This window comes from Cryphonectria parasitica (assembly GCF_011745365.1).
Source record: "Cryphonectria parasitica EP155 unplaced genomic scaffold M406scaffold_2, whole genome shotgun sequence".
NCBI classification, from domain to species: Eukaryota; Fungi; Ascomycota; class Sordariomycetes; order Diaporthales; family Cryphonectriaceae; genus Cryphonectria; species Cryphonectria parasitica.
Genome location: NW_024468910.1, coordinates 2,946,014 through 2,972,599, shown reverse-complemented (window position 1 = coordinate 2,972,599; position 26,586 = coordinate 2,946,014). Strand labels below are relative to the sequence as shown.

The following is a 26,586-nucleotide window of genomic DNA, read 5'->3' as shown; positions in this document are numbered from 1 at the left end:
CAGAGAGTAATGAAACCCTTTCCCAACCCACCTGTTCGTCTCCGGAAACATCCGAAGACCTAACTCCTGCATCAGTCCCAATCCACCCAAACGTGACCTTCCTGATAAGAGATACATTCCTCGAAATGCACACGCCGTGAACGCTATAGTGTCTCGTGGCATGATCCTCAGCTGTCCTTGTTTTGAAGGGGGGCATGCCTCTTGGTATAGTGAGCGACCTCCAAAGGCCCAGAATTCGCGCCGAAGACAAACCTGCAGACCTACATGCATTCCCTCTTTTGAACGCTCAATATCACTGAGCAGTCTTTCAGCCTCTGCATGACGATTCCGCCTGCTATGCTTATCGTACTCTTTCATTGGGGTCCATTGCTCGGGAGCATAGAGACTGGCCCTTGCAGCCCCAGGACTGAGATTCAACGGTATTATAGGAAGACAATACTGCTGAGGAGATGGCAATAGTCGTGCGCCTGGAAATCCTGCATTGTGGAAGTGGCCCAATCCCTTATGGCTTGATGACCGCCCGAGAGCTGTTCTTCGAGGATTGAAGTGTTGACTTTGCGTAAATCAGCGCCTGCCGCAAGGAGGACCCGAAACAAGGTAAAAAAATTGTGTTGGGCGGCCAAGGCTAATGGAGTTTCTTCAGATGAAGGGCCTGATTCTTCGAAATTGGCTCCGAAGTTGAAGAGTAACCGTACAATTGACTCAAAAGATGAGGGTAACACCCTCTGGTACTCTGCGGGTTGTTCCTGAGAGGGATTGGTTTAGTCAACTCGTGCCAACTTTATCAAGGTAAGTCTCTCGTGGTAAGACTCAGCGGACTTGTCCTCTTTTACCATGCTCATCCCAACGTCCAAGACGGTTTGATCGGTAACAATCGCATTCTTAACCTTGAATACAATATGGGTCATAGGCGTGCATGCAGCTCCTAACGGTGTCAGCCCATCCTCCCAGAATATCATATTCGGATCAGCACCGAGCTCGAGGAGCTCGTGGACGATACGCGTATGATGGTAAATGATGGCAAGACGAAATGCTTCTTCACATCCGGCTCGGTCCATATTCAAGTCTTCCGGAACCAGACGAACCAGCATCGTCTCAACTGTCTGTTCTATGATCCCGAAACTGAATTGATCCAGAGTGGTCGAACATGGGAGTATCAGGTCGTCCCCGATACGAACACGGCGTTGATCCTGAAGTATGACATCTCTCACACTGAGGCGTTGGCGTCGTTCTGTTAGCCCTCGCCGGAAGGCCGACTGTCCTAAGTCATTTTTGAGAGAGACATCTGCGCCTCGGTCCAGCAGCCGGCTCACGGCCTTCCAATCCCAAAAGCTGGCTACTGTCATGAGGACTGTATTTCCGTCCTGATCGGTTGCATTCAGCTCCTCTCTTGGTATCTTGTTAATAAGATTAAGAGCTGTAGCTTCGTTGGTAATCCACCATGTCTTCCACCAAAGATTGCGCATGAGATTAGGGAAAGATAGCTCCAAGGGCAAAGTGTGCACATTTCCATGGTATATTAATGATCCGCGATCGATGAAAATGATGTTCTCGATGGTCCTGTCCCTCATGAATACTCTTTGGACCCTGAACATCCAAATGACAAGCGGCATGTCCTGTGTGCAGCTTCTCACGTCGACATTTGCGCCACGCTGCAGCAGGAACTTTACCACGGCGTCGTGTCTCCCCAGTATGGCCCACCAAAGTGGAGTCCACCCATTCTCATCCCGAGATTCAATGTCTTCTGGAGTGGCGTTCTGGAGATACCCCAGGAGTCCGAAGAAAGCGGCTGCGTGCCATCCAAGGCAAATTGATCGAATCTTATGCTGGCAGATCGTGGCGAATTCTGCCTTGTTGAGCGTTGGATCGTATTCAAACTGCGGTATGATGCTAGGCTGACTGATGATGTGCATCATGGCTGCGCTGACCTTCTCAGACTGTGACAGGAAATCTTGAGTCAAGTAGTGATGTTCCATATGACTGTTCTGGACATGGAAGGCCCAGTGGTCTGCGGCATACGGCCATAAGATAGAATCCTCGAGTTCGAGCGACTTGTCCAAGAGCAGGCATCTCAGACACGATATAGCTATGCGCTCTTCACCCTGCGGCAGGCACTCTTGAATCTTGATGTTGTTGTCCGGGCTACGGAAGTACCGTTCCATGTCTGGATGAACAAATTTGACTGCCTTGTCGGACGAGACTTCTTCCGCCAAGAGCCCTATACAGTTTTTCAGCAAATCATTGGCATCGATACGGTCATCGATCCTGTTTCCGTGGCGCTGCAAAGAAATGGCCTCTTGAATTATTCGTATCGGGCAGGGCCGTTTTGCATAAATGACCCAGGCTAGGACATCCTTGGCATGCTCGGCTGATTGTCCTCGAAGGATCCTGGCCGTATACTCATCATAAGTATTTTGCAGCCCAGAAGGCAATTTGTCAATCTCTTTGATGGTCTGCCGGATGGTATTCTCTGTTGGATAGTTCTTCACGGTGTCGATGAGCAGATCCATATGCATTCGTGGCAATAGAAACCTGACCAAGTTAGTGGTCGAAAAAATGGGGCTATCGATATACGGCGCCCTGAAAAACTCATGAATAAATGCATGTGTGGAAACGACTTACATGCCAAGTGCTTTTGATAGAAGAGCTTCCACTATATCAGCCTGCAAGCGGGCTACTTTCCTCACAATCACGGAGAACTCGTACGCTTGAGGCTCCGTGAACCGGTAGTTGAGATACTCCCTCAGATCGTCAGGCTGGGCCGACACTTCCAACATTTCAGCACCAGTCTCGGTGAGAAATTCGCTGATAGATCCGATATCTCGAGAAGTGATCAGGACGCTGGCTTTAGTTGCTGACAGAGTTGACAGCAACGCGTACGCGTGGCCATGATCAAGTCGCTCGTCTAGAGCATCGATGACAAAAAACACTTGCTTGAATTGAGCAGTCTCGGCAATGAGCATGTTTTTGATCTCTATGTCATCTGGGACAATGGGCGGGTCATGAGATAGGCACCTTTGGGCGGCATTGATTACTACCTTGGAAAATTGGTGCCTTTGGTGGGCGAGTTGTGAGACCAAAGTTGAGCATGAGGCTTGAAGACGTCTGCTGATCCAGGTGTTTGCAGAATATGTATGCAACAGCGACGGATGGCTCCAGGATGGTGTTCTGGAGGTCTTCAATGGTGACTTGAACTGAAATCTTGTCAGTGGCTGTTCGTACTCCGGTGTGAGGTGCGGCAACTGCTTACGAGAGAATCGTTTTGCCAACTCCCGCTGTCATTTGCCGAAGGACCAGTCGCGTTAGCTATCATCTCTTAAATCAGCACGGTGAGGCCTCACGTTTTCCGTAGCACCATAAATAACGAGGGACCTCGTCCTTCAATGTGTGCCCTTTCCAATTCTCGTACTGGGTCGTTTCCAAAATCCATTTCCCTGTCTCAGCTTGGCGTTGTCGTAAGTTGTCTCTCTGGGTGTCAAGCATATTGTAGAACACGGGCATGAGCCATTCCAATATCTTGTCGCGAAGATTATGGCCTAGTGATTAAAATTAAGAGTCAGTCATAATAATCCAAGGACAAAGCCCCATTCAAAAATACTCACCGCTCTGGATTCGACCCTGCCATTCTTTCCATCTCTCTTCCTCCCTTGTCGAAGATTTGTAGAAATGCAGCACCTTCTCCTGTGCTTGAACAATGGCAGGATATACGATTTGACGGAATTGGGTTTGGGATACGGTTCCAGCTTGTCGCAGTTTTTGACTGGCCGCCTTAAAGCACTCCTCGAATGTATCAACAATATGGTGCAAAATGTGGCTCCGTGTCCTTTTCCGTGTAAAGTTGACGCAGTAGGTTGAAAAAGATTTTGTGATGATTTCCGTTCTTAAGGTATAAGTCGCATTTTTCAATGAAGGGAAGATATCGAAGGCCGTCGCCGTTTAGCACAATAGGTATAATGCCATCTTCGTCGCCTGTGTTCGTGTTCGCCAAGCGTCGTAAACTGAGAAAGGCGAGTTCGGTAAGAGCATGATGGAACTCAGCATTATCGCACTTGTCCTCGACGACACGGCGGATTGCATCACGATTTGATTTCTAGGCGAGCGCCGGCGGCTTAATTCTTTGTAGCAGGCCACGATCTCCTCAACATAGGAAGTAGCATACTCTGCTGAATTCAGTAAGTATCATCGCCTGCCAGCTTCCCATCTTGGGTAATATGTCAAACATCGAAAGGAATATGAACAAATCGACGACTAGCAGCACAGCTGCGCAACTTCTGAGTCAGTGGTCGAACCCTGGTGATACCCTCAGTCTTCTGCTCCTTATAGGCGGCGATATTATACAAGGCTCGATCGCCCAGCTCGTTGGGTGTTGTGTCCGTCTGCCAGTCCCACCACATCCTAGACTGTCTGTCGCCCCTGTGGCGTTTTCCTTCGGATGGGTTGCCTTTGGCTTTTCCAATCTACTTTCTGCGGCAAGCAAAACGTCCCTGATGCCTGATGCCGATGCACCTAGCATGGTAGTCAATTGCTCGAACGCATTCATACAGAAACCCAAGTCATGGGCGCTAGATCGTTTGCTTCCTGACCATGAGATCGAGCTTGACGTTGACGCCAGAAATGAAGAGGAAGGCGGCAAGGCCGAGTGTCTCCGTATCGACATCTTCAACCTGTGTCTCATCGCTGAGCCGGAGAGGGATAGCGTCTGGTGGTTGGGCTGGCTCGTGATGTTGATGCAAATCGGTATTGCCATTCCACCCTGAGTCCTGTATGGTGACTGGGGGGTCATGATAATTACACTCTGCGGAAACTTCCTCGCTGCCGCCACCTGCGCTCTACCACAGTGGAAAGACGAAAAAATGGGCTGGCCGCGCCCTGGAGAAACACAAGGTCACCTGCCTCACACGCGGAAACGGAAGCCTTTATATCATGGTCGTTATCGGTGAAAAAGGCTGCTGAGACCTCGAGGTGCTGGCCAGGGCCACATCTGTCACCAGGCCCAAGACTCGGTGGATTTCTCTAGGGTTAGAGGTGCTATGGGCGTGTCTCTTAATAAGTGTTTCTGGCCTAAAAAGCAATGCTTGGTTTCTGGTTGGAATCTGCGGTTGTAGCATGCTGCAGAACGTTTTTGTGGGGGAACACCTCGAACAGCAGCTGCTCATCGCTTTCATCACATGCCTTTTTCTCGGGCTCCAACTATCATTGGGAGGCGCCGGCCATCGCCGATGATGAGGATGGCCAGGTCGATTTCGAAGAAGTCACGAGGGGGCTCGCTAACCTGGAGAGGTGGTGTTCTCTGAAACCGTCCAGACGTGCATCAGCGGAGGCGGCTAACGAAGATATCACAATGTCTGGGTGGCTGTCGTCAATGTCTAGTAGAGATGACGTTCCTGAATGGTTGGAGGCCATACAGCTTGGCGAACATGACGGAGTGATCAACGCTGTAGGTGTGCACGGGGCCCTGATTGAGCTCGAGAAATGGGTTCCAGCTGCTGGACTTGCCATGGCCTAGATGTTCTTTCCTTCAGGTCTGAAATACAATGACCAGAGTGTGCGGGACGATGTGCACAAGAATTTCTGGAAACGCGCCTATCACACTGCTGGCCTTCGAAGACGAGCTGAGGAGAAAAGGAAACATGAAGAGAATCGGAACAGGTCGAAAGGTCGGGGGCAGACGCCAGTCGCTAGGGCTAAGGAGAGCTCATCTGATGTAAGAGTTTGAGTTGCTGTGGGGTAATGACATCTGGTTATTTTCACCGTTGTTCCTACTGGATTTACGGAAAAGACCCTATCAAGAGACTGTGCAGTAGAAAGACAGAAGGAGGGAAGGAAAGCCAGCCAGCCAAGCCCAGGATGGCTGAAGCTATCTAGGAAAGGCAGGGCGGGTGTCCGTCAGGCACGCACGGGCCAGTAAGTCACTGGCCCTCACACAGGACGAGTTTCTTGCATGCATTTGCATGCTGTATTTTCATGCAAACAATCCTCGTTCAGAATGTTTCGCACTATCAGTGTTATATAGAGAGAATTCCCTTTCCAAGAGCACTACCATCAAGATATTGGATGATGAGCCTGGGCTTCAATTCACCAAAACAGGGTCTCTAATTTGCCAAGTACTATACAAATGCTGTCAGGCTCTCTAGCGTTGGTGGGTCCTCACATGCAGCCGGGCTTGTATTTAGCAGCACACTTTAGAAGGTAAAGCGCTACTGCCCTAGGGCCGAAACTGGCGCGGTGTTAATACGGGAACTTTGCAGCGCGCAGCGGTTTAAACGCGAGGACGCTCAGACGCCGAACCTCGGCAAAAAAGACATTGAGGATCGGATACGTATTTATCGCCAGGGGACGAAGACCAGACCAGACCAAATGAACTCGATGCCCGAAAGAATTTCTTTCATTTTTGTTCAATACTCTATCTTTGCCTCTACACTTCAAATGTTCTTCATGAGAACATTCTCTTCTTGACATAAAGGCTGTTATCTATTGACGAAACAACTCAGAATTTTCGTCCCCTGGCACCTCCCCTTTAGCTGGCTTGCAAGCTTGCGATCATTAAGCTTACTGTGTCTTTACATACTTACCAGTCTAATCCCTGATCAGTATTGCCTACTATCTACTTGTCTACCTGTCTACATACTTCTTACCTGCGTGCTCAGTGCCCGATCTGTGGTCTGACACAGGGCTTCAAGATGAGTGAAGAAGGGGCCAGTGACCGGCCCACGCTCATTCGGCCGCCGCCTGACGACCCAGACAAGGCGCCCATCGAGAATGCACTAGACGTGTTGGATCTCAGCGTCATCGGCCCTGTGAGTCCCTCGATAAACCCCCAGTTCACCTCCATCTTAGCATAACGCCACACACTCTATCCTCCAGAGACTGACAAGGCTGACGATTTTCTCTCCTCTCTCAGAACATCTTTACCAACAAGCGTCCTCTGTGGCACCCACCAGGGGCCCGTGGCGTCTTCGGCGGCACCATGATCGCTATGTGCCTTGCTGCAGGGCAAAAGACGGTCCCAGACGACTTTGCGGTGCACTCGTGCCACTGCTACTTCATCCTGGCTGGGTCGGCCGACATCCCCGTGCTCTTCCACGTAGAGAAGGTCCGCGACGGCCGATCCTACGCGACGCGGACCGTGCAGGCCCGCCAGCGGGGGCGGGCCATCTTCACGACGACCATGTCCTTTGTCAAGGAGAGCGTGGCACACCCTTCCTCGGCGCCGGTGCCGAACCACGAGTTCAAGGACGGCGTGGTGCGGCACGCAGCGCCCATGCCATGCGATGCGGCGACAGGCCTGCCCGTGGAGCCACCGCCGGATGATTTTGAGGACGAGCTGGAGCTGGCAAGCTCGGGGCCATTCCAGAGCCACCGCGCTGTGGTCGTGAACAACGGCGATGGCTCGCCGCAGACCAAGAAGCTGCGGCAGTGGTACAGGGCGAGGGGTCGGATCTCAGAGGCCGGAGGCCGCCAGGCGCATCTCAACGCGCTGGCGTACGTGTCGGACTCGTACTTCATCGGGACCATCTCGCGGATTCACAAGCTGTGGCGGTACCCGTTCCCGGCGCGGGAGTTCTCCTCGCTGCCGCCGGATGTGCAGGAACACGTCCGCAAGCTGAACGACTTTGAGGGGTTCGAGACAGGCGGCAGAGGCTCAGGGGCACAGAGCTTCGAGGAGTTTAGGGACTTTTGGAAGGACAGGCCAGAGATAGGCATGATGGTCAGCCTGGACCACTCAATCTACTTCCACGAGCCTAGGAAGGTGAAGGCGGACGAGTGGATGCTGAGCGAGATGGAGAGCCCCTGGGCGGGCGACGGGCGTGGTGTGGTGACACAGAGGATCTTTTCCAAGGATGGCACTCTATTGGCCACATGCTTCCAAGAGGTGAGTTTATGGAGACAGGCTGACTGCCTTGCACTCTTCTTCCTCATCTTCATGAATATTCACCAAGTACTGACATGGCTTCTTCTAGGGTGTTGTGAGAATCAAGGCACCAGAGGGCACAGAGAAGGCAAAGCTGTGATAACATTTAGAAGGACACTGTGGTTAGGCTGTAATTACTGATAGACAAGATGATACCAATATATTTATTCATTATATAGACCAGGAAAGTATGGTGGCACACTGCATTCTGAAGGAGAGATATTGGACATGCTCATGATGCAACTAAGTGCATTGTTACATTGGTTGCACATTTTCACATGTGCTGACTGAACCCCCAAACGTGAACCTGTGCTGGCTTCTGGGTATCACTAGTACCTGAATTATAGGCCCTGTGAGGAACAACAACCACTGTGGGGTAAGAAATTGTAGATCTTGTATGGAGGGGGCCCTTTTCCCCTCATCAAGAAGCCACCCCCAATTGAACCCCATAAATTCCACCACCCCATGGAGGACAGGGGGAGAATGGCTGTTGCCGTTGGAGCGTTTAGCCTCGGGAATCAATGGCTGAGCACTATCTACGTATTAATTCGACACCCTCCTCGGCTCATGGGGTAGCTTGGGTAGCTTCAGCACCTGCTGTACTAGAGTGTCCATTCCCCTCCCCCCAACTTTGATACCCTCACACAATCTCTCCATTCCCCTCCAAGAAGATCAAGACACCATGTCGGCCGTCAATCGTGCTCTGTCGAGATCACTACGCCTCCAGAACGCTAATTACGCGGCATCTCGTCAGGCTGTACGGTCAGTCTCGCTTCTGGGCAGTGGAGCATCGTCATCATCATCACCGACCTCGGGATTCAGCGCCGCCCCTCGAAGCCTCTCCCGAACAACAACATCCCGCTTCCACACCATGGCTTCTCTGCAGTCCGCCGCCGCCACTACTCCCAAGCCCTCTGAGGGCGTGGGCTATGATCCAGAGATCAAGGACATCGCCAATTACATCCACAGTTACTCGGTCGACTCTGACCTCGCCGTAAGTGTCCATCTCAACCCTTTCCCCTCCTCCGCTTTTACTTCATACCCCGCGGCAGCCGAGGCTAACCGCCGACCACCACCACCACCAACACCAACAGTTCGACACGGCCCGCTTCGTCTTCCTCGACACCATCGGCTGTGGCCTCGAGGGCCTGCGCTTCAAGGAGTGCACCAAGCTGCTGGGCCCTATCGTGCCCGGCACCGTCGTGCCCAATGGCACCAAGGTCTTTGGCACCCCCTTCCAGCTCGACCCCGTCAATGGCGCCTTCAACATCGGCGCCATGATCCGCTGGCTGGACTACAACGACTGCTGGCTCGCCGCCGAGTGGGGCCACCCTTCTGACAACCTGGGCGCCATCCTGGCTGTCGCCGACTGGGTGAATCGGACCAACAAGGCCGGCGGGAACCTCGCAGGCGGCAAGATCTTCACGGTGCGGGATGTGTTGGAGGGCATGATCAAGGCCCACGAGATCCAGGGGTGTCTGGCCCTGGAGAACTCGTTCAACAAGGTCGGTCTGGACCACGTCGTGCTGGTCAAGGTCGCCAGCACCGCCGTCGTCTCCGGCATGCTGGGCCTGAGCGAGAAGCAGACCGCCGACGCCATCACCCAGGCCTGGGTCGACGGTCAGTCCCTGCGCACCTACCGCCACTCGCCCAACACCATGTCGCGCAAGTCGTGGGCTGCCGGCGATGCCTGCCAGCGCGCCGTCAACCTCGTGCTCAAGGTCATCAAGGGCGAGTCGGGCGTGCCCACCGTGCTGTCCGCGCCCGTGTGGGGCTTCTACGACGTGCTGTTCAAGGGCAAGAAGTTTGAGTTCCAGAGGCCCTACGGCAGCTACGTGATGGAGAATGTTCTCTTCAAGGTCTCGTATCCAGGTACGTTGCATCAAACCCTCCCTCCTCCTCTTCCCACCCTTTCTGGCTTCCCTCTCTGACCATGTCGTCCCGCACCACCAGCCGAGTTCCACTCGCAGACCGCCATCGAGGCGTCCCAGAAGATCTTCAACACCCTCAAGGCCCAGGGCAAGTCCGCCGCCGACATCAAGGCCATCACGAACCGGACCCACGAGGCCTGCGTGCGCATCATCGACAAGCAATTCAAGCCCATGGACAACTTCGCCGACCGCGACCACTGCGTGCAGTACATGTGCGCCGTCATGCTCGTCTTTGGCCGCCTGCAGGCCACCGACTACACCGACGGCAGCGAGGCCGCCACATCCCCCCTGGTCGAGTCCCTGCGCCAGAAGATCAAGTGCGTCGAGGACCCGGCCTTTACCAAGGACTACCATGACCCGGCGCTGCGCACCATCAGCAACGCCCTGACTGTCGAGCTGAACGACGGCACCGTGCTGGAGGAGGTCGTCGTCGAGGCCCCGCTCGGCCACAGGCTGCGCCGTGAGGAGGCCAAGCCCGAGATCATGGCCAAGTTCAAGAGGCACCTGGAGCCTCACTACAGCGCCGACAAGGTGAAGCAGCTGGTGGACCTGGGCGCCGACAGGCAGAAACTTGAGGGCTTGGCGGTCGACGAGTACGTTGACCTGTACGTGGTCGACAAGAGCGAGTTCCTGTAAAAGCCCTTGGCGAATGATGTGAATGAGAATCAACAAACCCCCCCCCCCCCCCCAAACAGGAGTCTGTATTGTATGTAGACTTGGAGCAGACAAAACAAGATGAGGAAAAAGGTGTGATCAATGATAGACTATAGTGTCAGAAGACTGTTCAAAAAGATTAAAACTTTATCTGCGCGAGGTCATGCATATATACTGAACTATACCAGCTGGATCAAGAACAATAAAATGGAAAGAACCCCTCATCATTCGGAAATTATCGAAATATGCCAAAGAAGACGCCATCCAACGCCCATCATGAAATCCCTATATAAAAAAACCGAAATGTATGCCCTACGCATGAGTAATACACATGGCTCTCTCTCTTCTCTTCCCATCACGGGTACGGCCTTACTCGTCAGCAACAGTGCCCAATCAGGAGAATACTCATCTCGTCTCCTCTAAAAGATGGAATTGACAATGTTGCTGCCAATACTGGCGCCAGCGCCAAAGATGGCTGCGTTCCCCAGCTTCTTGCCAAACTTCTTGCCCATCTCTCCAGCCTTTCCGCCTCCTTGACCCTGCTGCTGCTGCGGCTGTTCGGCCACCGCCATCGGCGGCACCGAGCTGTTGTACGGGTTCTGCTGCTGTGGGCCGGGCGGCGGCGGGTATCCACCATACTGCGGCTGCTGGGGACCAGTGTAGGCGTGCTGCTGCTGCTGGCCCCGGTAGTAGGACACGCCGCCCGCCTTCTCGCCGATGCCACCCTTGTTGCCATGGTCAGGCACCACCTCGACATAGGTCCGCGGGAAGATGCCCTCCTGCAGGGTGCGCTCGTTGCGGCCCATCCACCAGTCGGCGTTCATGTACTCGTAGACGGCAACTTGGTCGTTGCGGTCGAGAGACACGTCGCGGCCGTCGGTCGCGGCATAGTGGTAGAGTGCGCGTGCCCGGGCAATGACGGGCTTGCTCGGAGGCGGGGCCGGGGGTCCGCTTTCTCCGTTCTTGTTGCGGTTGGGGAGGGCGGGCGGTTGCGAGCCGGTGGTCTGGGCGTAGCTGGGGGGCGGGCCCGTGGATGCTGGGCTGGCGATAGGAGAGGCTACACGTGCTGCCGCTGGTGTTGCTGATGGTGATGAGGTAGTGGGCTGCTTGTGTTGCTGCAGGTAGCCGTTGAGGGGGCTCTCGGCGGGGAGGAGAGCGTGGATGGATTCGTAGGTGTTGTAGGGGATGACACCCTTCTCGAGAAGGGCCTCGAGTTCCTAGAGAGAAGAACAAAGGAGTTTGTGTTAGAATCGTCAATTTTCCGGGACTGGAGGTCATGTGTGTGTGTGTATGTGTGTGTGTGCGTGTGTCATCTCGTGTCACAGATAGTACGTTTTTGCGTTTGGGGGAGAAAGACGTACATTCTTAATGGTTCGGATGGACCGGTTGTTCTCGATGATGTCTTGACGGTCTGCCATTTTTTCCTTTCTTTTCTTCAATGGAGTTTCTGATGGTGGTGTCAAGTAAAAGGAAGGAAGAGAAGAATGTTCTTAGGGCAAGGTTGGCGAGATGAAGAGGAGAAGGGAGAAATAGGATGGACAGACGTTAAGTGGTCTTCGCAGCGGGGAAGAGGCAAAGAACAGAGGAGAGTAGCGGGTAGGTAAGGGTTGTTGTTTCGAGGGGCGCTGGGTATTGTGAGAGACAGTGTGTTCCCGTGGGCGCCGCGTCAGTGGCAGTGCTGCTCTTCTGAAACGGCAGGTGATAGGCCCCAGTGTAAGTGAGGCTGCGCTCTCGCCAAGGTTGGGCAATGCTACCAACTTGGTCTAGGGAACAGAGCTAAGCTTTCTATGAGGTGAGTACTTATATTCCCTATGTGGATACTTATTTTCACCTACTTGTGCAGGTGTGTAAAAAGAACACAAAAAGAAATAACATAACTGATCAATAGAGAAACGAACTGAGAAAAAATGTGCTTCCTTGTTAGGGTCTCGTATCCATCAGCTTTCTGTCAGGCCTACAGCTGCAACATCTGTGTATCTCGCTTGCGGTCGTCAGCCAATCATAGCGATGGCAGTCTATATCTTTGGCCTAGATGGGAATTCGGGCAAAGAAGTTTCCATGAGATGCGGGAGGTGCAAACAGCTGCAGCTTGGGATGGTCTAGACTCGATTGACCATGATGACGAGGTCTGATATGAGGACTATATACATGTATATGCCCTGTTGTGGCGTGAAAAGGTTGAGCTATTCCGTGTCACTACTGCTGAAGAACGAGGCTTGTCTTGTGGTACCGGACTAGTTTAGCAGTATGCATTGTCAGCTAGCCGGGTTTGAGACATGTTGCTGAAGAACGAGATTTTCTTAATTAAAGCCTATCATCCTACTGCAATCTTCGATCACTCTGGTGCCGAGCAGGCGTGGGATGTTGGGGGAAAAGGCCGCGGAAGGGACCATAGCTGTATCCGTAGGCTCAGAGCTGAGAGTTAGTGCTCCCACCTGCAGCATGCGCACTCTGGCATTCCCTCCGTGGTAGTTGTACATATATGGTGTACAATGATATTTCCGAATGGCGCCCAAGACGCAAGAGATGGAGAATTTTTGGAGCAGGGACCGCCGTCTATATCCACACGCTATTTACCATAGCCATGATGCCGTATCCCAAAAGTACCCCTCTGATATCATCAATGTTTCAATCGTACAATCCGCGTTGTAATGGTCGTAATGATTCCTCGATGCAGTCCACACAAGAAGGGGGGTGCCTCCTCACGAGCTTAGAAGATCTTCCAAACGGCATTGATAAAGAAGGGGGCTGTTCAGACCACGGGAGATCAGCAGGCGTTCACAACCAGATGAATATGGAGGAGACAGAGGAGGAAGCATACAGAGGTAGAGGGCCGCGGCGGCGGCGGCACCCTGCTGGATGGTGTAGGAAGCCTGGGCCTCGGAAGCCCTCAGCTCTTCGGCTGAAAGCTGAGGCATCTGGACTGCTCGTCACGGAGGATGGTTAGCTGCCGGTAAGGCCTCAGGGCACGCAAAAGGTGGATATGTGTTTGAAAAAGTGGGTTTATGCAACTGTAGTAGAGATAACTTACATCCTCCTCCAAACATCTTGATGGCTGGCTGCTTCGCTGTGGGACGGCGGGAGGGAAGGTGGAAGATTGGACGTGGTGTTGGTTATGGGTGCTGGAGCAATGACGGCATGTGAGAGAAAGTTTTGGTGCGAGTATAGACAGATAGAGATAGCCCAGCAGCTCCGATGTCGAAAATTTCCCTAAGGCGATAAGCGATAAGGTGTTGACTGTAGGGGGGCGTGTGTCTTGGGGGGCAGTTTGATTAGCGGACCGTTACAAGGGGTCAGACTGTAGGGCCAGTAACCAGGCAAGATTGTACGTACTGGGTACTACAGTGTGCATCCCACCGTAGCTTCATGTAGAACCACGTTGCTCACAGCTGCGAACCCGCTCCGGTTGTAACCGATAGCTGTCAATCCTTCCGACCGGCCAGGGCTGCGGACCTCTCTCTTGCCTTCAAGCCGGCTACTGGATGTATTGTACACACAGTACATACAGTTCCTGGGGAAAGTATGTATCCGTGCTACTATGTTACGTAGTACAACACATCCCGTAGTAGGTATTACATACTACAATCGTATAGAGCCGGTTCCCTTTTCCTTTTTTTTTTTTTTTTTGCCCACGGCTGCTTATCTCTTTCACCAAGGCTAAATCAACAAACATGTCAAGCCGTTGAGAGCCGATCACGGTGACTGGAGGTCGGGAAAGTCGATCGACGGGCCACAGACAGCGCTTTTGCCAATAGATGCGCGACTCATTCACATTGTTCACAGCCATGACTGACAATATTCTTGATACTTGCCATGGTAATTAGCTGGTTGGTTTTTTATCTTGTGAGGTGATCCCGGTATTTTTTCTTCTTCTCTCTATCGCTCCTTCCCAATCGTCGTCAGAGTCAAGAAAGACAAGAGGAAGAAGGCGCCGCCCCTGGTTTAGTTCCGACTTAAGGGCATCGGCACAGACGCTGTTGGACCATCAGACGGCACCGGCCCGCGCCCAGAGACAAGAAAAAGCAAGAAGGGGGGGAGAAGGAAGAGAGAGAAAAGACATTAGCTTCCTATTTCCTTCGAAAAGTCACCGACATTTTTTCTCGATATATCAGATCGTGCATACCTATCCCTCCTGTTTCCTCACCGTCTTTACTTCCATATCGTGGCACCTCCCTCCTTCTCTTCATCCTCTTCTCCCTCCTCCTCCTCCTTCTTTCTTCTCCTCCTTGGCTGTGTGGGCAGGCTTTTCTTTGCATCATCCCTCCCCTTCAAGTGTGTGTGTTTGCCTCCCGCCCTTCAGACGTACATACACACATTCCTATCGCAAGTGGCGAGGCTGTGCCGGCAGCTCACATCGGCGACTTTCTCACACTCAGATTGTGACACCCACCATCCACTCTCTACACAGAGTCAACCCGTCTCACCTTGGACACGTCCTCCTCTGACACGGTGGAAGCTCAGCAGAGCTGAGTGAGTGGCAGCCACAGTCAACTCTCGTCTCAGCACCCATAAACTTCATCTCTCGTGCAACAATGGCTGCCAATGGCTTGGCCATCTCGCGCCACCTCGGTCGTCTGAGCAGGGCGGCAGCATCCGGAGCAAGGGGCACGCATGCAGCCCTCAGCCTCCGGCTTGCGGCCAATGCCCAGCGTCCATGGGTCTGCCGCTCCTGCTCACGAGATGGTGTCGTTGGCACCAGCAAGGTCTTTACCCGAAAGCAGTCGTCGTCGTCGTCGTCGTCGTCGTCGTCGTCTTCTTCCAGCTATGCCATGCTGGACACCTTTCCTCGGCGTCACATCGGACCAGATGACGCTGAGACGGCCGACATGCTTCAGGCTCTGGACCCGCCTGTCAAATCTCTCGACGAGTTCGTGGCCCAGGTAATTCCTGCAGACATCCTGTCCTCGCGGCTACTCTTTCCCAATGCGCGCTCAGAGAGCAACCAGCCCACCGAGGCTGCCGTTACCGAGGCCCTCCCCGAGTCCGAGGTCTTGGGCCTGGTCGAGGCCCTGCAGAGGGATGAGATCCAGCAGGGCAAGAGCTACATTGGCGCTGGCTACTACGGCACCCTCGTCCCCGAGGTCATCAAGCGCAACGTCCTTGAGAGCCCCGCCTGGTACACAAGCTACACCCCTTACCAGGCCGAGATCAGCCAGGGCCGTCTGGAGTCGCTCCTGAACTTCCAGACCATGGTTACTGACCTCACTGGTCTGCCCATGGCCAACGCAAGCCTCCTCGACGAGGGCACTGCTGCTGCCGAGGCCCTGACCCTGTCCATGAACACCCTCTCCTCCTCTCGCGCCAGAAGACCTGGGAAGACCTATATCGTGTCGGACGCCATACACCCGCAGACCCTGGCCGTTATGCGCAGTCGTGCCGAAGGCTTTGGCATTGCCATTGAGACGGCCAATGTCCTCTCGCAGAACTTCACCAGCCGCCTGGAGGCTTTGGGCGATGATCTTGTTGGCGTCATGGTCCAGTACCCGGACACATACGGCCGCATCAAGGACTTCCGAGGCCTGTCCGATGCCGTCCACAGCAAAGGCGCCCTCCTCAGCGTGGCCACCGATCTCCTGGCACTGACCGTCCTGACGCCCCCAGGCGAGTGGGGCGCAGACATCGCCTTCGGCAGCGCGCAGAGGCTCGGTGTTCCCATGGGCTTCGGAGGCCCCCACGCCGCCTTCTTTGCCGTTATGGACAAGCACAAGCGCAAGATGCCCGGCCGCCTCATTGGTGTCTCCAAAGATCGGCTCGGCGGAAAGGCTCTCAGGCTGGCGCTGCAGACCCGTGAGCAGCACATCCGGAGAGAAAAGGCCACCAGCAATGTCTGCACGGCTCAGGCCCTTCTTGCCAATATGAGCGCCCTGTACGCCTGCTACCATGGGCCCAAGGGCCTGCGCGAGATCGCAGAGAAGGTCATGAGGGGTGCTGCCGTCGTCAGAGAAGCTGCATCTGCCTCTGGTGTCTGGGAGGTAGTCACGGATACCTCCCTCTTCGACACCGTAGTGCTTCGAGGCTCAGCAGCTGCGGACCTGCTGGGGCGGGCAAAGGAGTGTGGCATCCACCTCCGTCACCTTGGCGATGATATGGTCGGCATCAGCGTCGACGAGGCGACTACTAAGGAGGATTTGACGGCCCTGGTGGCGTGCATCACCGACGAGTCCGGTGCGGCCGCCCTAAAGACCGTCGATAAGCTTCTCAACGCGAACAGCAGCACGGTGGAGGTCGCTGAGCCGTTCAGGCGCACGTCCGGATACCTCACCCACCCCAACTTCAACACACATCACTCCGAGACCGAGATGTTGCGGTACATCCACCACCTGCAGTCCAAGGACCTGTCGCTCGTCCACTCCATGATCCCGTTGGGCTCCTGCACGATGAAGCTGAACGGATCCACCGAAATGGCTCTCATCACCAAGCCCGGCTTCGCCAACGTGCACCCCTTTGCGCCTCGCGACACGGTCAAAGGGTACCTGAAGATGATCACCTCCCTGGAGGACCAGCTCAAGAGCATCACCGCCATGGACGCCGTCTCGCTGCAGCCCAATTCGGGCGCACAGGGCGAGTTCGCCGGCCTCCGCGCCATCCGCAAGTTCCACGAGGCCAACGGCCACAAGGACCGTGACATCTGCCTCATCCCCGTGTCCGCCCACGGCACCAACCCGGCCTCCGCCGCTATGGCTGGCATGCGCGTCGTGCCCATCAAGTGTGACACCAAAACCGGCAACCTGGACTTGACCGACCTCGAGGCCAAGTGCGAGAAGCACGCCGCCCAGCTCGGCGCCATCATGGTCACCTACCCGTCGACTTTTGGCGTCTTCGAGCCTGCCGTCAAGCGCGTCTGCGAGATCGTCCACGCCCACGGCGGCCAGGTCTACATGGACGGCGCCAACATGAACGCCCAGATCGGCCTGTGCTCCCCTGGCGAGATCGGCGCTGACGTCTGCCACCTCAACCTGCACAAGACCTTCTGCATCCCGCACGGCGGCGGCGGGCCCGGCGTAGGCCCCATCGCCGTCAGGGCCCACTTGGCACCACACCTTGCGCCCACTGGCCCTGACGCCCAGCCGGGTCTCGTCTCCAGCGCACCCTACGGCAGCGCTAGCATCCTGCCCATATCATGGGCGTACAACATGCTCATGGGCGCTGAGGGGCTCAAGCGTGCCACCCAGGCCACCCTGCTCAATGCCAACTACCTCCTCTCCCGCCTGCGGCCCCACTACCCCATTCTGTACACCAACACCCATGGCCGCTGCGCTCATGAGTTCATCCTGGACGCACGTCCTTTTGCGGCCACGGCCGGCGTCGAGGCCATCGATATCGCCAAGCGGCTGCAGGACTACGGCTTCCACGCGCCCACCATGAGCTGGCCAGTCGCCAACACCCTCATGATCGAGCCCACCGAGAGCGAGAGCCGCGAAGAGCTGGACCGCTTCGTCGATGCCCTTGTCAGCATCCGCCAGGAGATCCGTGAGGTTGAGGAGGGCAAGGTGCCCAAGGTCGGTAACGTGCTCAAGAACGCGCCACACCCCATCGCAGACATTGTCGGGGACAGCTGGGACAGGCCCTACAGTCGCGAAAAGGCCGTGTACCCGCTACCGTGGCTGAGGGAGAGGAAGTTCTGGCCCAGCGTCGGGAGGGTGGATGATAGTGAGTTGTTTCTTTTCTTTTTTTTTTTTCGGGTTTCCCCCTAAATTCCCATGCATTGGTCAAGAAGTATAAATACTAATAGTGTGTTACAGCCTATGGGGACTTGAACCTCTTCTGCACATGCCCTCCGGTCGAGGACACCACGGGTGACAGTGCCTGAATCTTTCAACGAGAATCGTCTGGTGAGAGTTGAGGAGCCGCACATATACAAGATGGGATACGACGTATAGACCTCGCTTGGTACACGATTACTGTTCTATTTCGGAGGCATAGAAGACGCCGGCGTTGCATGGCGAGGGCCGTACAGGTCAGGGCTTATTCAACATGATTTGTTTATCATGATCTATTATCATCATCGCCATCATCATCGATCGTTCATGCGTATTTCAACACAATACGATACCCAAAGGGAAGGGGGCCTGGGATAAAATGGCGTTTTTTAAACATGCCAATAAGAGGGGGTTTTCTAGGCGTCATGTCACTAAAGAAAGTTTTGCAAGAACATGCATTCAACATTTATCGGCCACAGTGCCGCAGCGCTTGGAGGGCGGGCTTAATCTAGTGCAAAGATAGACATGTACAGGGCAGATATTTACCTTATGCACCGTGCCTCGTCTGGCCATCTGGTTGTAAACCTGCGCGAGAAGATTTCATGACAACTTCTCCCAGATCGACATATTGCTTCGCATTTGAGTATTCGGTCTAGCAACCATCATGGCTATAAGAGCCTTATTTCAAGCCTCAAAACCACGCTATCGGAAATGACATTTTGCTGTGCCTTCCAGACGCAGATCTTGGGCATCAAATTCTCGCATTGTTTGGCCAACTAAGCACTGCCACCATACAAATATTGGGACTGGAGACTTTAGTGCTGATTTTAGGTCTGCGTTCCTATACATCCAGCATAACTGCTCCTTTCTCTAGCTGCACTAACTTCGAGACCAAAGACCAAAGCCGCCCCCTTCCCCAGGTGGAGGGCGGTATAAATAAATGTATGGGATGATGCTATACTCGCCCACTCTTCTACCTCTGCAGCGTTTCTGCATGACTTGTTGCGTCACCTACATGAGCGTTGTCGCCAGATGTAGCCGTTTCTTGTCCTTTTATACTCTCTTACTTTTTTCCTTCCTCCTGGCCTTTTTTGGGGGGGAGAGGGGGTTTGGCCTCCACACACAAGTGCTGTAATCCCACCTTGTCAGGCTCTTTTTTTAAAAAAAATAAAAATAAAAAAATTGCGAAGGTCTCTAAATTATTGATGATGTGGCAGTGAGCCTGCCAGTCAGCCTCATATATGCAAGCAGCAGCCCTACTTTGAGTCAGCAATCGACTTGTAAGTACTTGAATTGGCGGGCGAATAAGTAGGCGACTATGTACCATATGATGTGCAAGGAAAGGGGCTATCTAGAGACTGGTAATTTTAGTGAATTGAATATTGATCTTTTCCTCAGTTCACACATCATATTCCATGAAACGTTTACTTTTCTATTCAATGACCCTCTTAGGGAAGCACAGTTGAGGACAGAGTCCTTGCCAGTTACTCGGCCGCAGAGAAAGTCGACAATGTTGTTGCTGCTATTATTGTTGGCCGTCTTGATCAAATAAGTAAGTTTCACATCGTCAAGCGAAAGTCCACGGCAGTCAAGCATAGCCCATAGATACCAGATCTTCTGCCGGGCCCGGACAGCTTGTCAGCAGCTGCAAGTATTCGGAGGTTGTGGCAGATCCGAGACCACGACGGCATAATCTATGGGCAATATCTAAAGCAACACGAGCTTCTCCTCGACCCACGAGTTGATCGAGTGCTCAGCGACGGACCTCCTCGGGTCAGTCCATGGGTTAGACCGCACCAAAGATGCGTCAGAAGTTGGAGGAGGGCCTCGGCTGCTGTATGGACAGTATGCGGCCGAGGAGATTCTCTGGCGCGAGAACTGCAAGAGGCTGAAGGAAGGGAGATGTATGCTGCTAGCGACCAAGCCCATGATCTGGCTGGAAGACATGACAGTCTTCGAAGACAGCTGACTGGACGGCATCCAGGAACGGGTGCTAAGTCAAAAGGAGACGCGAAAGGCACTCCAAGAGATGGACCAATTCCTTGTTTGGTATTTCTAGGTCCAAAAAGGAGGAGGGTATCGCTGCGATGGCGGATCGCACTTTGTGAATGACGACGAGCTCCGTGCCAAGATAATTTGATAGACTCAGATCTCACTATTATCTTTGTATAATTCTTGGAGGTTGTATAGATTTGGGGGGGGGGGGGGAGTTCCCTTGAAAATCTAGTCATGTGTGATCTCAAAAGTCGTCGGGCATGAAAACTTGAGAAGTGCTCGTACGGGGGGTTTTGCTCTGTCTGGTTTTCTTTTTGCTGAAGTATCTTGATTGACTTGGCAAAATTACACTTGGACGTAGGAAGATGAAAGTATGCACAGTCGGTTGTTGGAAGCCCCCGGTGAAACCTGTAGGCCACGGCAATGCAGTCATCGGCCCGAACTGCAATGCAGGTTGGTGATTACCTACTTAAGTATGTGAGCAGGCAGTTCGACACTGTGCCGTTGTCTCATCAAGCGATGAGCACCTTCTGCTTTCTCTATTTCACTCTCTCTTCTTTTGATCATGAGTAATGTTCCGAATGACTACTAGATATGTCGCGTTGAACCGCGAGTTCTACCTGAGCAGTAACAAAAATGCAGTTTTAATACATCACAAAACGTCAACAAAGATGGTAGCGTCGACTTCCTCCAGCAAGCGCTGCAGTGCAAAGTGGCTGGCCCGCCGGAAGAAGCGGAGTTTTCATTTCCAAGTGCTATAAATTCATTCCTCTCACCAATTACCAAAACGACGGCGAGGGATTTTTAGTTCTCTTGTGACGCTCGCAAGCCTCACATAGCACGTGCTTAAGGTATGCGGGACGGTGCAGATGGGAAATGAGTTGCGAGTGGAGGAGGGTGGGAAAAACGTGGCCTGGCGTCTTCCTTCGGGAAGAGTAAGCATTGCATCCTAGTGTGGTGGTGATGGTGGTCAGCTGTTGATGAACCTTGATCCTGTGACCCGAGATGCATGAATTGGTAGAGGTGTCCAGCAACAAGAGTTTCGATAAGGATCTTTTCTCTCTCCTTGCTCTTTATTTATCTTTTCTTTCTTTCCCTCTGTTTGCAATTTTTTTTTTCTTCTCTTCTCTTCTTTTTGAGCTCCTCATCTTGTTCTTTGCGCAGCGAGCCATAGAGAAGTGGGGGAGAAGGAAGAGAAAAGAGTATAAGGGATTGTAGCGCCCGGCGAGGCCGTTTTCAGGTCACTACGCCGCCGGAGCTGTCGGAAGAAAAAATAGTCGTGGGAAGTTTTGGGGGAAAAAGGAAAGATGATATCTTTGGATGCTGGTCTCGGGCGCGTGGAAACATCCGGCGGCCCGCCTATACATCCATGGAAAAAGCACTGCAGCTGTCATGCCACTGGGCAGTGAGGATGCCATGGTGTTGAGATCTTAGTGTGGTCTGTCTCGAAAGACTTATCGTAAGAGTCAGTGTGAACAAAGTTCCTCATGACCAGTTTTCACTTTGATGTGAGCAGGGAGGGTATCAATGAGAAGAAAATAAGACACAAAGAAGCCAGGAAGGGGAGGCGCCGATATATTTGCTATGTACTATAGGAGGTGCTGAGGTGATTCGTGGGCGGTGAGTGTAGTGAAACGAAACAGGCCCCCACTCATGGCCAGCAGCGTCTACTGCGGCTGCATGGGTGAGTGTCGAATCACGCTGTTTTGTCTGTGCTACGTGGTGCTAATACCACACAAGGTGGATGAGACGGGCTTGCAACCTTGACCAAAATACAGCACAGCACAGCAGAGATGATGTGGCAGCTCTGTTTCACGGAGTTCACAGAAGGGGGAGGTTTTCTTCTTCTTCTTTTCTTTCTTCAAAAGGAATTAAATTTAAAAAAGAACTTCGGCCAGCAATTGCAAGCTCGGGTGAAGAAACCTCCAAGCTGAGTGAGGATGAGGTCAAAGTTACGTTGGGAGTCTCTTGAAGCAGGCCAGTCGGTAGGATGGCCTTGGTTTGTTTGCTTCAAATCCCGCCCTCTCTCTCTCTCTCTCTCTCTCACATACACACACACAAGTCGTACAGTTCAGAAAGGGTTCTGACCAAACAGATTTGACAGGTCGTCACCAGAAGTACAACGGGAATTGGGAAACAGTTGTACAGCAGCGGGTGATTCTAGGGCCACACCATGTCTCTCGGTCGTGTGTACCCAAGTGTAATTCTCCGAACCGCTCGTCACATTCCCAAGGGCCCATTGTTGATAAGCGTTTCGTGATATATCATAAATTTGGCACACACGCACGGGACTTGTGCGACCTCCAAGGTTGTCAAACCTGTTGAACCCGGGAAGAAGGGAAAAAAAAATTAGGAAACATTACCGCTATAGTAATGGCTATTATCTCTATTAACTATCCAAAAATTCGATGAAAGTCCCATGGGGACGGGTGGGCACGGATTCAGAGGGTCCAACTAAGTCAGGTCAAGGGTGTCTCTAGATCTCAGCTGAGGATGCAGCCCGGAATGTGGCGCTTGCTATCAGGACGTCGGCCGAGGTTACTGTAGTCCCCTTCTTTCTTCTCCGTGTCTTTTCTCTTACTCATGCAATTTCACCGCCTTTGACAAGATGATTTTGATGATATTAGTTGCTTCAATGTCCAGAGTCTATCCTTCACAGAATAATTCATGATCTTGTCGTCGTGGGAGTGGTTAAAACATGTGTGACTAGATTAGCATTAACCAAGTAATTCCTTTTTTGATCCTTTCTGCCTGACCAAGGACCAGGGGGGACGGCGCCTTAGGTGCTTTACAGTACTACCATAGCACTTTACTGTATACTTATGCACCTTGCTTCGTTGTCCTGTTTCTATTCTTTTCTCCTTTTCCTTTTTCTATGTTCTTCCCTTCCTCTTCCTTGCCAGCCAACCAACATATCTACTTAGATTGTTCCTTTCAAGACCTGAAACGCATTGTTTCTTGTGCAGTATATACTAAGTATTTTGTCTTTTGAATGATCGTCCTGGTGGAGAGGGGTGAGACTTGCTTTATTTGGACCCCAACCCTGGCCCTCCTCTTGCTCTGCCCTTTTCCTCCCTCCCGCCCTCGTTCCTCTCCTACACTACACACGTGCACACACACACACGCACCTAGAGCTCCGTCTCCATCTGGGACTGGACCCCCCGCTTGCGATCCCGCAGCCAGCGCGTCATACCCAATCCACCCAGTGCCAGCAAGGCAAGCCATGAGCCTGCGGGTCTCTCTGGTCATACCACGAGATCGCTCCACCAGCTAAAGCTTGTCGTGTAACAATCAAGCATCGACAAATCGGCCGTCGTGTGTGGGCCAAGCGATTCGATCCTCCCAACTTTACACCCCACCAGGGCCACCCTCCACCCTCTGGAGCGCTTGTGCCGCCTCGTCCAACCACCACCCCTAGTCCCCCCCCCCGTCTCGCCCTCGCCCCTTCAAGATCCAAGATCAGATCAAATCACAACAGCCGCGCACTTCCAAGAGAGATTTTGTCCTCCCTGTGAACCCCCTTGCGGATGCTGCTTCGGCCTGTGTGTGGGACAACCCCCCCTGGCGGTCCGGGTCGGTATTAGATTTTGAGCGTCACAGAAAAGAAGGCGGCGGCGGCGGGGGTTTTATTATGGATCTTGTGCTATGAAGAAAGGTCGCCGCGCCTGACCACATCCATACTCGTCACCCCATAGCGACTTTTTATATATCCTTTCGATCGAAATCAGCACCGTCCTAGCCTCTTTTCTCTCTCCCTCCCCCCCCCCCCTCTCTCTCTTTCCTCTGCTCCTGTTGCTGCAAGTATCAACAGCCTCGGATGGTTGAAGGCCCCCCTTCAGAGGCCGCAGAGGAGCAGGAACAGACATCAGGATGGGCTCGTTGGCTGCTCTCGCCTCGCAGATCATCAGCAACAGCAACAACATCGACCACAATAACAGCAGTAGCAACAATCACAACCATCATAACGCGAGCGTCATGAACCTTCCCGCCGCCGCCACAGCCCTGGCCGAGCTGGACGAAAGTGATTACGCGCTGGAGGTGCTGCTGTTGCCGACATGCAATGGGACATCATCAGCAGAAGAGCAGATGGGACGGGTTCTAAGCAGGAGGGCGGAAGAGCTGGGCATATCAATACAACCGCCGACGCCGATCCACACCAGCTTCAACCACATCCCGACCGAGTCAGACGACGCCACTGCCGCTCCTCTCAGTCATGCTCGAAACGCCTCCTCCGGCTCCGACGAGACCACAGGTACGGCCGCCATGACGACGACGGCATCGAGGCCCTGCTCCCCGGCGGCGAGCACACCTGCGGATCCCCTGGCTGCCACCACCGCTCCCCGACACCATGCGAGCCCAAGGGCGGCCAGATCACGAGGTCTCACTTTCTCCCAGTACGACAGATACCTGGCGCAGGTGGAGCCGAGCCTCAACCAGCCAAAGGCCCACAAGCAGCAGTCGGGCTCGCTCTCTTCGGCAGCAGGCAAGGCGCCCAGCATTTTCAGCGTGGGCAAGAGGAGGAGCGTCATCAATATAACAAACGGGATCAAGGCCAAAGTGCGGTGGAAAAAACGATCGTCCTCCTCCATATCCCCTGCTATGATGTATGCATTCCTGGCCCCCAAAACAAGGCAGTCAAACGGATCATCATCTTCTTCCTCTGGTCAGGATGGGACCGGCCTACAACAGCAGCAGCAGCAACAACAACAACAACAACAACAACAACAACACTGTGTCGTGAGCTCGTGTATCTGCTGTCGAGACGACTTTGCCAAGCAGGACGACCTCCATAACCTGCCATGCGGCCATACGTACTGCGGCAGCTGCCTGCGCATCTTGACCAGCCAGGCTACGACCGACGAGTCCAAGATGCCGCCCAGGTGCTGTACGCAGGCGATCCCAGGCAGCATCATCAAGCCCCTACTGAGCCGCGAGGAGCAGCAGTCCTTTCTGAAGGCCGTGCAGCAGTTCAGCACGCCCTGGGAGGCTCGCATTTTCTGCCCCAACGCCAACTGCAACGTCTTTATCCCGCCTCGGAGCAGGATTGACCCGAAACACCCCTTCGACGTCATCTGTCGCGATTGTCGGACACGCGTGTGCACCATGTGCAAGATGCGCGCCCACCCGCTCGGGCAGGACTGCCCTAGCGACATGGAGCTGGACCAGGTCCTCCGCATGGGCGAGAAGTCCGGCTGGAGGAGATGCTACAGGTGCAGGACCCTCGTCGAGCTGAGCCACGGCTGTACCCACATGACGTGCAGGTGCAAGGCACAGTTCTGCTACATTTGTGGCGCCATCTGGGACCCGTCCATCGGTTGTCCGAACCTCTGTGACGGGCAGGAGGAGCTCGAGCGGAGGAGGCTGGAGGAGGAGCAGCGCGAGGCCGAGGAAGAAGCCGAGAAGGCCGCCCAGGAGGCTGCGGCTGCGGCTGTGCTCTTGGACCGTCTGGAGGCGGAGAAGCGGACACAGGCGAGTGAAGAGTTCACGAGACTGAAGTGCGAACAGGAGGAGGAGATGCGAAGGTTCCTGGCGTTTGAGCGCAAGACCAAGTGGAAGATGTGGACCCGACACCGCGAGCGCAAGGCGGTACTGAACGAGAAGTACTCGGACCAGACCGAGAAGATGCGCGAGCGCCACGCAAAGACGGAGCAGCACCTCGAGGAGCGACAGATCGCAGCCGAGATCGACCTCCGGGCCTCCCTAGAACAGGCCGAGAAGAGCGTGCGGATCCGAGTTAAGCACATGGAGGCCTACTGCAAGAAGGCCCTGGGACGAGCACCCCTCGCCGATGCCGACGCCAACATGCCACCGCGCGTCGTCACGGAAAAACACCTCCGCGAGCTGGGCCAGCAGCACAACGCCCTCGAGGGCATGGCCCGGCTGCACCAGGCCCGCATCAACGTGCTGCGGGACCGCCAGGCCAAGCGCATGGAGGAGCTGCTGGAGAGGCAGGAGAAGGAGCTGGAGAAGCTCGGCGAGAAGCGCGAGGAAGACATCGAGGACCTGGCCGCCGAGTTCGCCCACGAGGAGGACGAGCTCACCAGGGTCTTTGACGAGCGGAGGATGCGGCTCGTGAGGAGATGGGAGCTTGCCATCGAGATTCTGCGGGTCGAAATGGAAAAGGCAAAGAACACAAAGTACGCCCCTATCCCGACGCCCAAGTGGCCTGTTGACAACAGCAACAACATCAATGCCTCTATCATACTTGGAGGACCCAAAGACGAGATGCTGCTCGACGCGGTGAGGGACATTGATATCAGTATGATAATGACTGCGTGAACTCAACAAACGACGGACGATGAACGATGCACACGCGCAGATACACGCACACACGCAGACACAAACATTTATATACATGACAGACACACGCACACACTTGCGAGACGACACGAGA

The 26,586-nt window shown here is 53.9% G+C and overlaps 6 protein-coding genes across 6 annotated transcripts; 4 read left to right on the top strand and 2 right to left on the bottom strand.

Moving 5' to 3' along the window:
- Positions 1 to 761: 761 nt before the first annotated feature.
- M406DRAFT_327167 (ankyrin) lies at positions 762 to 2,963 on the bottom strand (the record flags this gene model as incomplete). The annotated part of the gene is made up of 2 exons (XM_040920175.1): positions 762 to 2,532; positions 2,623 to 2,963. 2 exons carry the CDS (start codon positions 2,961 to 2,963, stop codon positions 762 to 764), a joined length of 2,112 nt encoding a protein of 703 aa, XP_040779710.1.
- Positions 2,964 to 6,680: 3,717 nt separating this feature from the next.
- M406DRAFT_92086 (uncharacterized protein) lies at positions 6,681 to 8,091 on the top strand (the record flags this gene model as incomplete). The annotated part of the gene is made up of 3 exons (XM_040926216.1): positions 6,681 to 6,797; positions 6,902 to 7,873; positions 7,962 to 8,091. 3 exons carry the CDS (start codon positions 6,681 to 6,683, stop codon positions 8,010 to 8,012), a joined length of 1,140 nt encoding a protein of 379 aa, XP_040779709.1. The 3' UTR covers positions 8,013 to 8,091.
- Positions 8,092 to 8,404: 313 nt separating this feature from the next.
- On the top strand, positions 8,405 to 11,490 carry M406DRAFT_344783 (uncharacterized protein). The gene is made up of 3 exons (XM_040922012.1): positions 8,405 to 8,906; positions 9,007 to 9,784; positions 9,866 to 11,490. The coding sequence occupies exons 1-3, from the start codon at positions 8,595 to 8,597 to the stop codon at positions 10,477 to 10,479; spliced, it is 1,704 nt and encodes a 567-aa protein (XP_040779708.1). The 5' UTR covers positions 8,405 to 8,594; the 3' UTR covers positions 10,480 to 11,490.
- Positions 11,491 to 12,793: 1,303 nt separating this feature from the next.
- Positions 12,794 to 13,629, bottom strand: M406DRAFT_320974 (uncharacterized protein). Its single transcript, XM_040919459.1, has 3 exons — positions 13,529 to 13,629; positions 13,319 to 13,420; positions 12,794 to 13,245 (listed from the first exon to the last, which is right to left on the bottom strand). The coding sequence occupies exons 1-3, from the start codon at positions 13,542 to 13,544 to the stop codon at positions 13,208 to 13,210; spliced, it is 156 nt and encodes a 51-aa protein (XP_040779707.1). The 5' UTR covers positions 13,545 to 13,629; the 3' UTR covers positions 12,794 to 13,207.
- A 1,631-nt stretch (positions 13,630 to 15,260) lies between these two features.
- M406DRAFT_273225 (glycine dehydrogenase) lies at positions 15,261 to 18,746 on the top strand. Its single transcript, XM_040918177.1, has 2 exons — positions 15,261 to 18,147; positions 18,240 to 18,746. The coding sequence occupies exons 1-2, from the start codon at positions 15,267 to 15,269 to the stop codon at positions 18,305 to 18,307; spliced, it is 2,949 nt and encodes a 982-aa protein (XP_040779706.1). The 5' UTR covers positions 15,261 to 15,266; the 3' UTR covers positions 18,308 to 18,746.
- A 5,709-nt stretch (positions 18,747 to 24,455) lies between these two features.
- M406DRAFT_337110 (uncharacterized protein) lies at positions 24,456 to 26,436 on the top strand (the record flags this gene model as incomplete). Its single annotated transcript, XM_040921217.1, has 3 exons — positions 24,456 to 24,754; positions 24,935 to 26,360; positions 26,404 to 26,436. 3 exons carry the CDS (start codon positions 24,456 to 24,458, stop codon positions 26,434 to 26,436), a joined length of 1,758 nt encoding a protein of 585 aa, XP_040779705.1.
- Between the last annotated feature and the right edge of the window lie 150 nt (positions 26,437 to 26,586).

Coding starts and splice junctions, on each gene's coding strand:
- M406DRAFT_320974 (XM_040919459.1), bottom strand. Junction 13,246..13,318: donor CGCCGCGGCCCTCTACCTCT/GTATGCTTCCTC, acceptor TGGTCTGAACAG/CCCCCTTCTTTATCAATGCC.
- M406DRAFT_344783 (XM_040922012.1), top strand. CDS start 8,595: ATGTCGGCCGTCAATCGTGCTCTGTCGAGATCACTACGCCTCCAGAAC. Junction 8,907..9,006: donor CGGTCGACTCTGACCTCGCC/GTAAGTGTCCAT, acceptor CAACACCAACAG/TTCGACACGGCCCGCTTCGT. Junction 9,785..9,865: donor CTTCAAGGTCTCGTATCCAG/GTACGTTGCATC, acceptor CCGCACCACCAG/CCGAGTTCCACTCGCAGACC.
- M406DRAFT_273225 (XM_040918177.1), top strand. CDS start 15,267: ATGCTGGACACCTTTCCTCGGCGTCACATCGGACCAGATGACGCTGAG. Junction 18,148..18,239: donor CGTCGGGAGGGTGGATGATA/GTGAGTTGTTTC, acceptor AGTGTGTTACAG/CCTATGGGGACTTGAACCTC.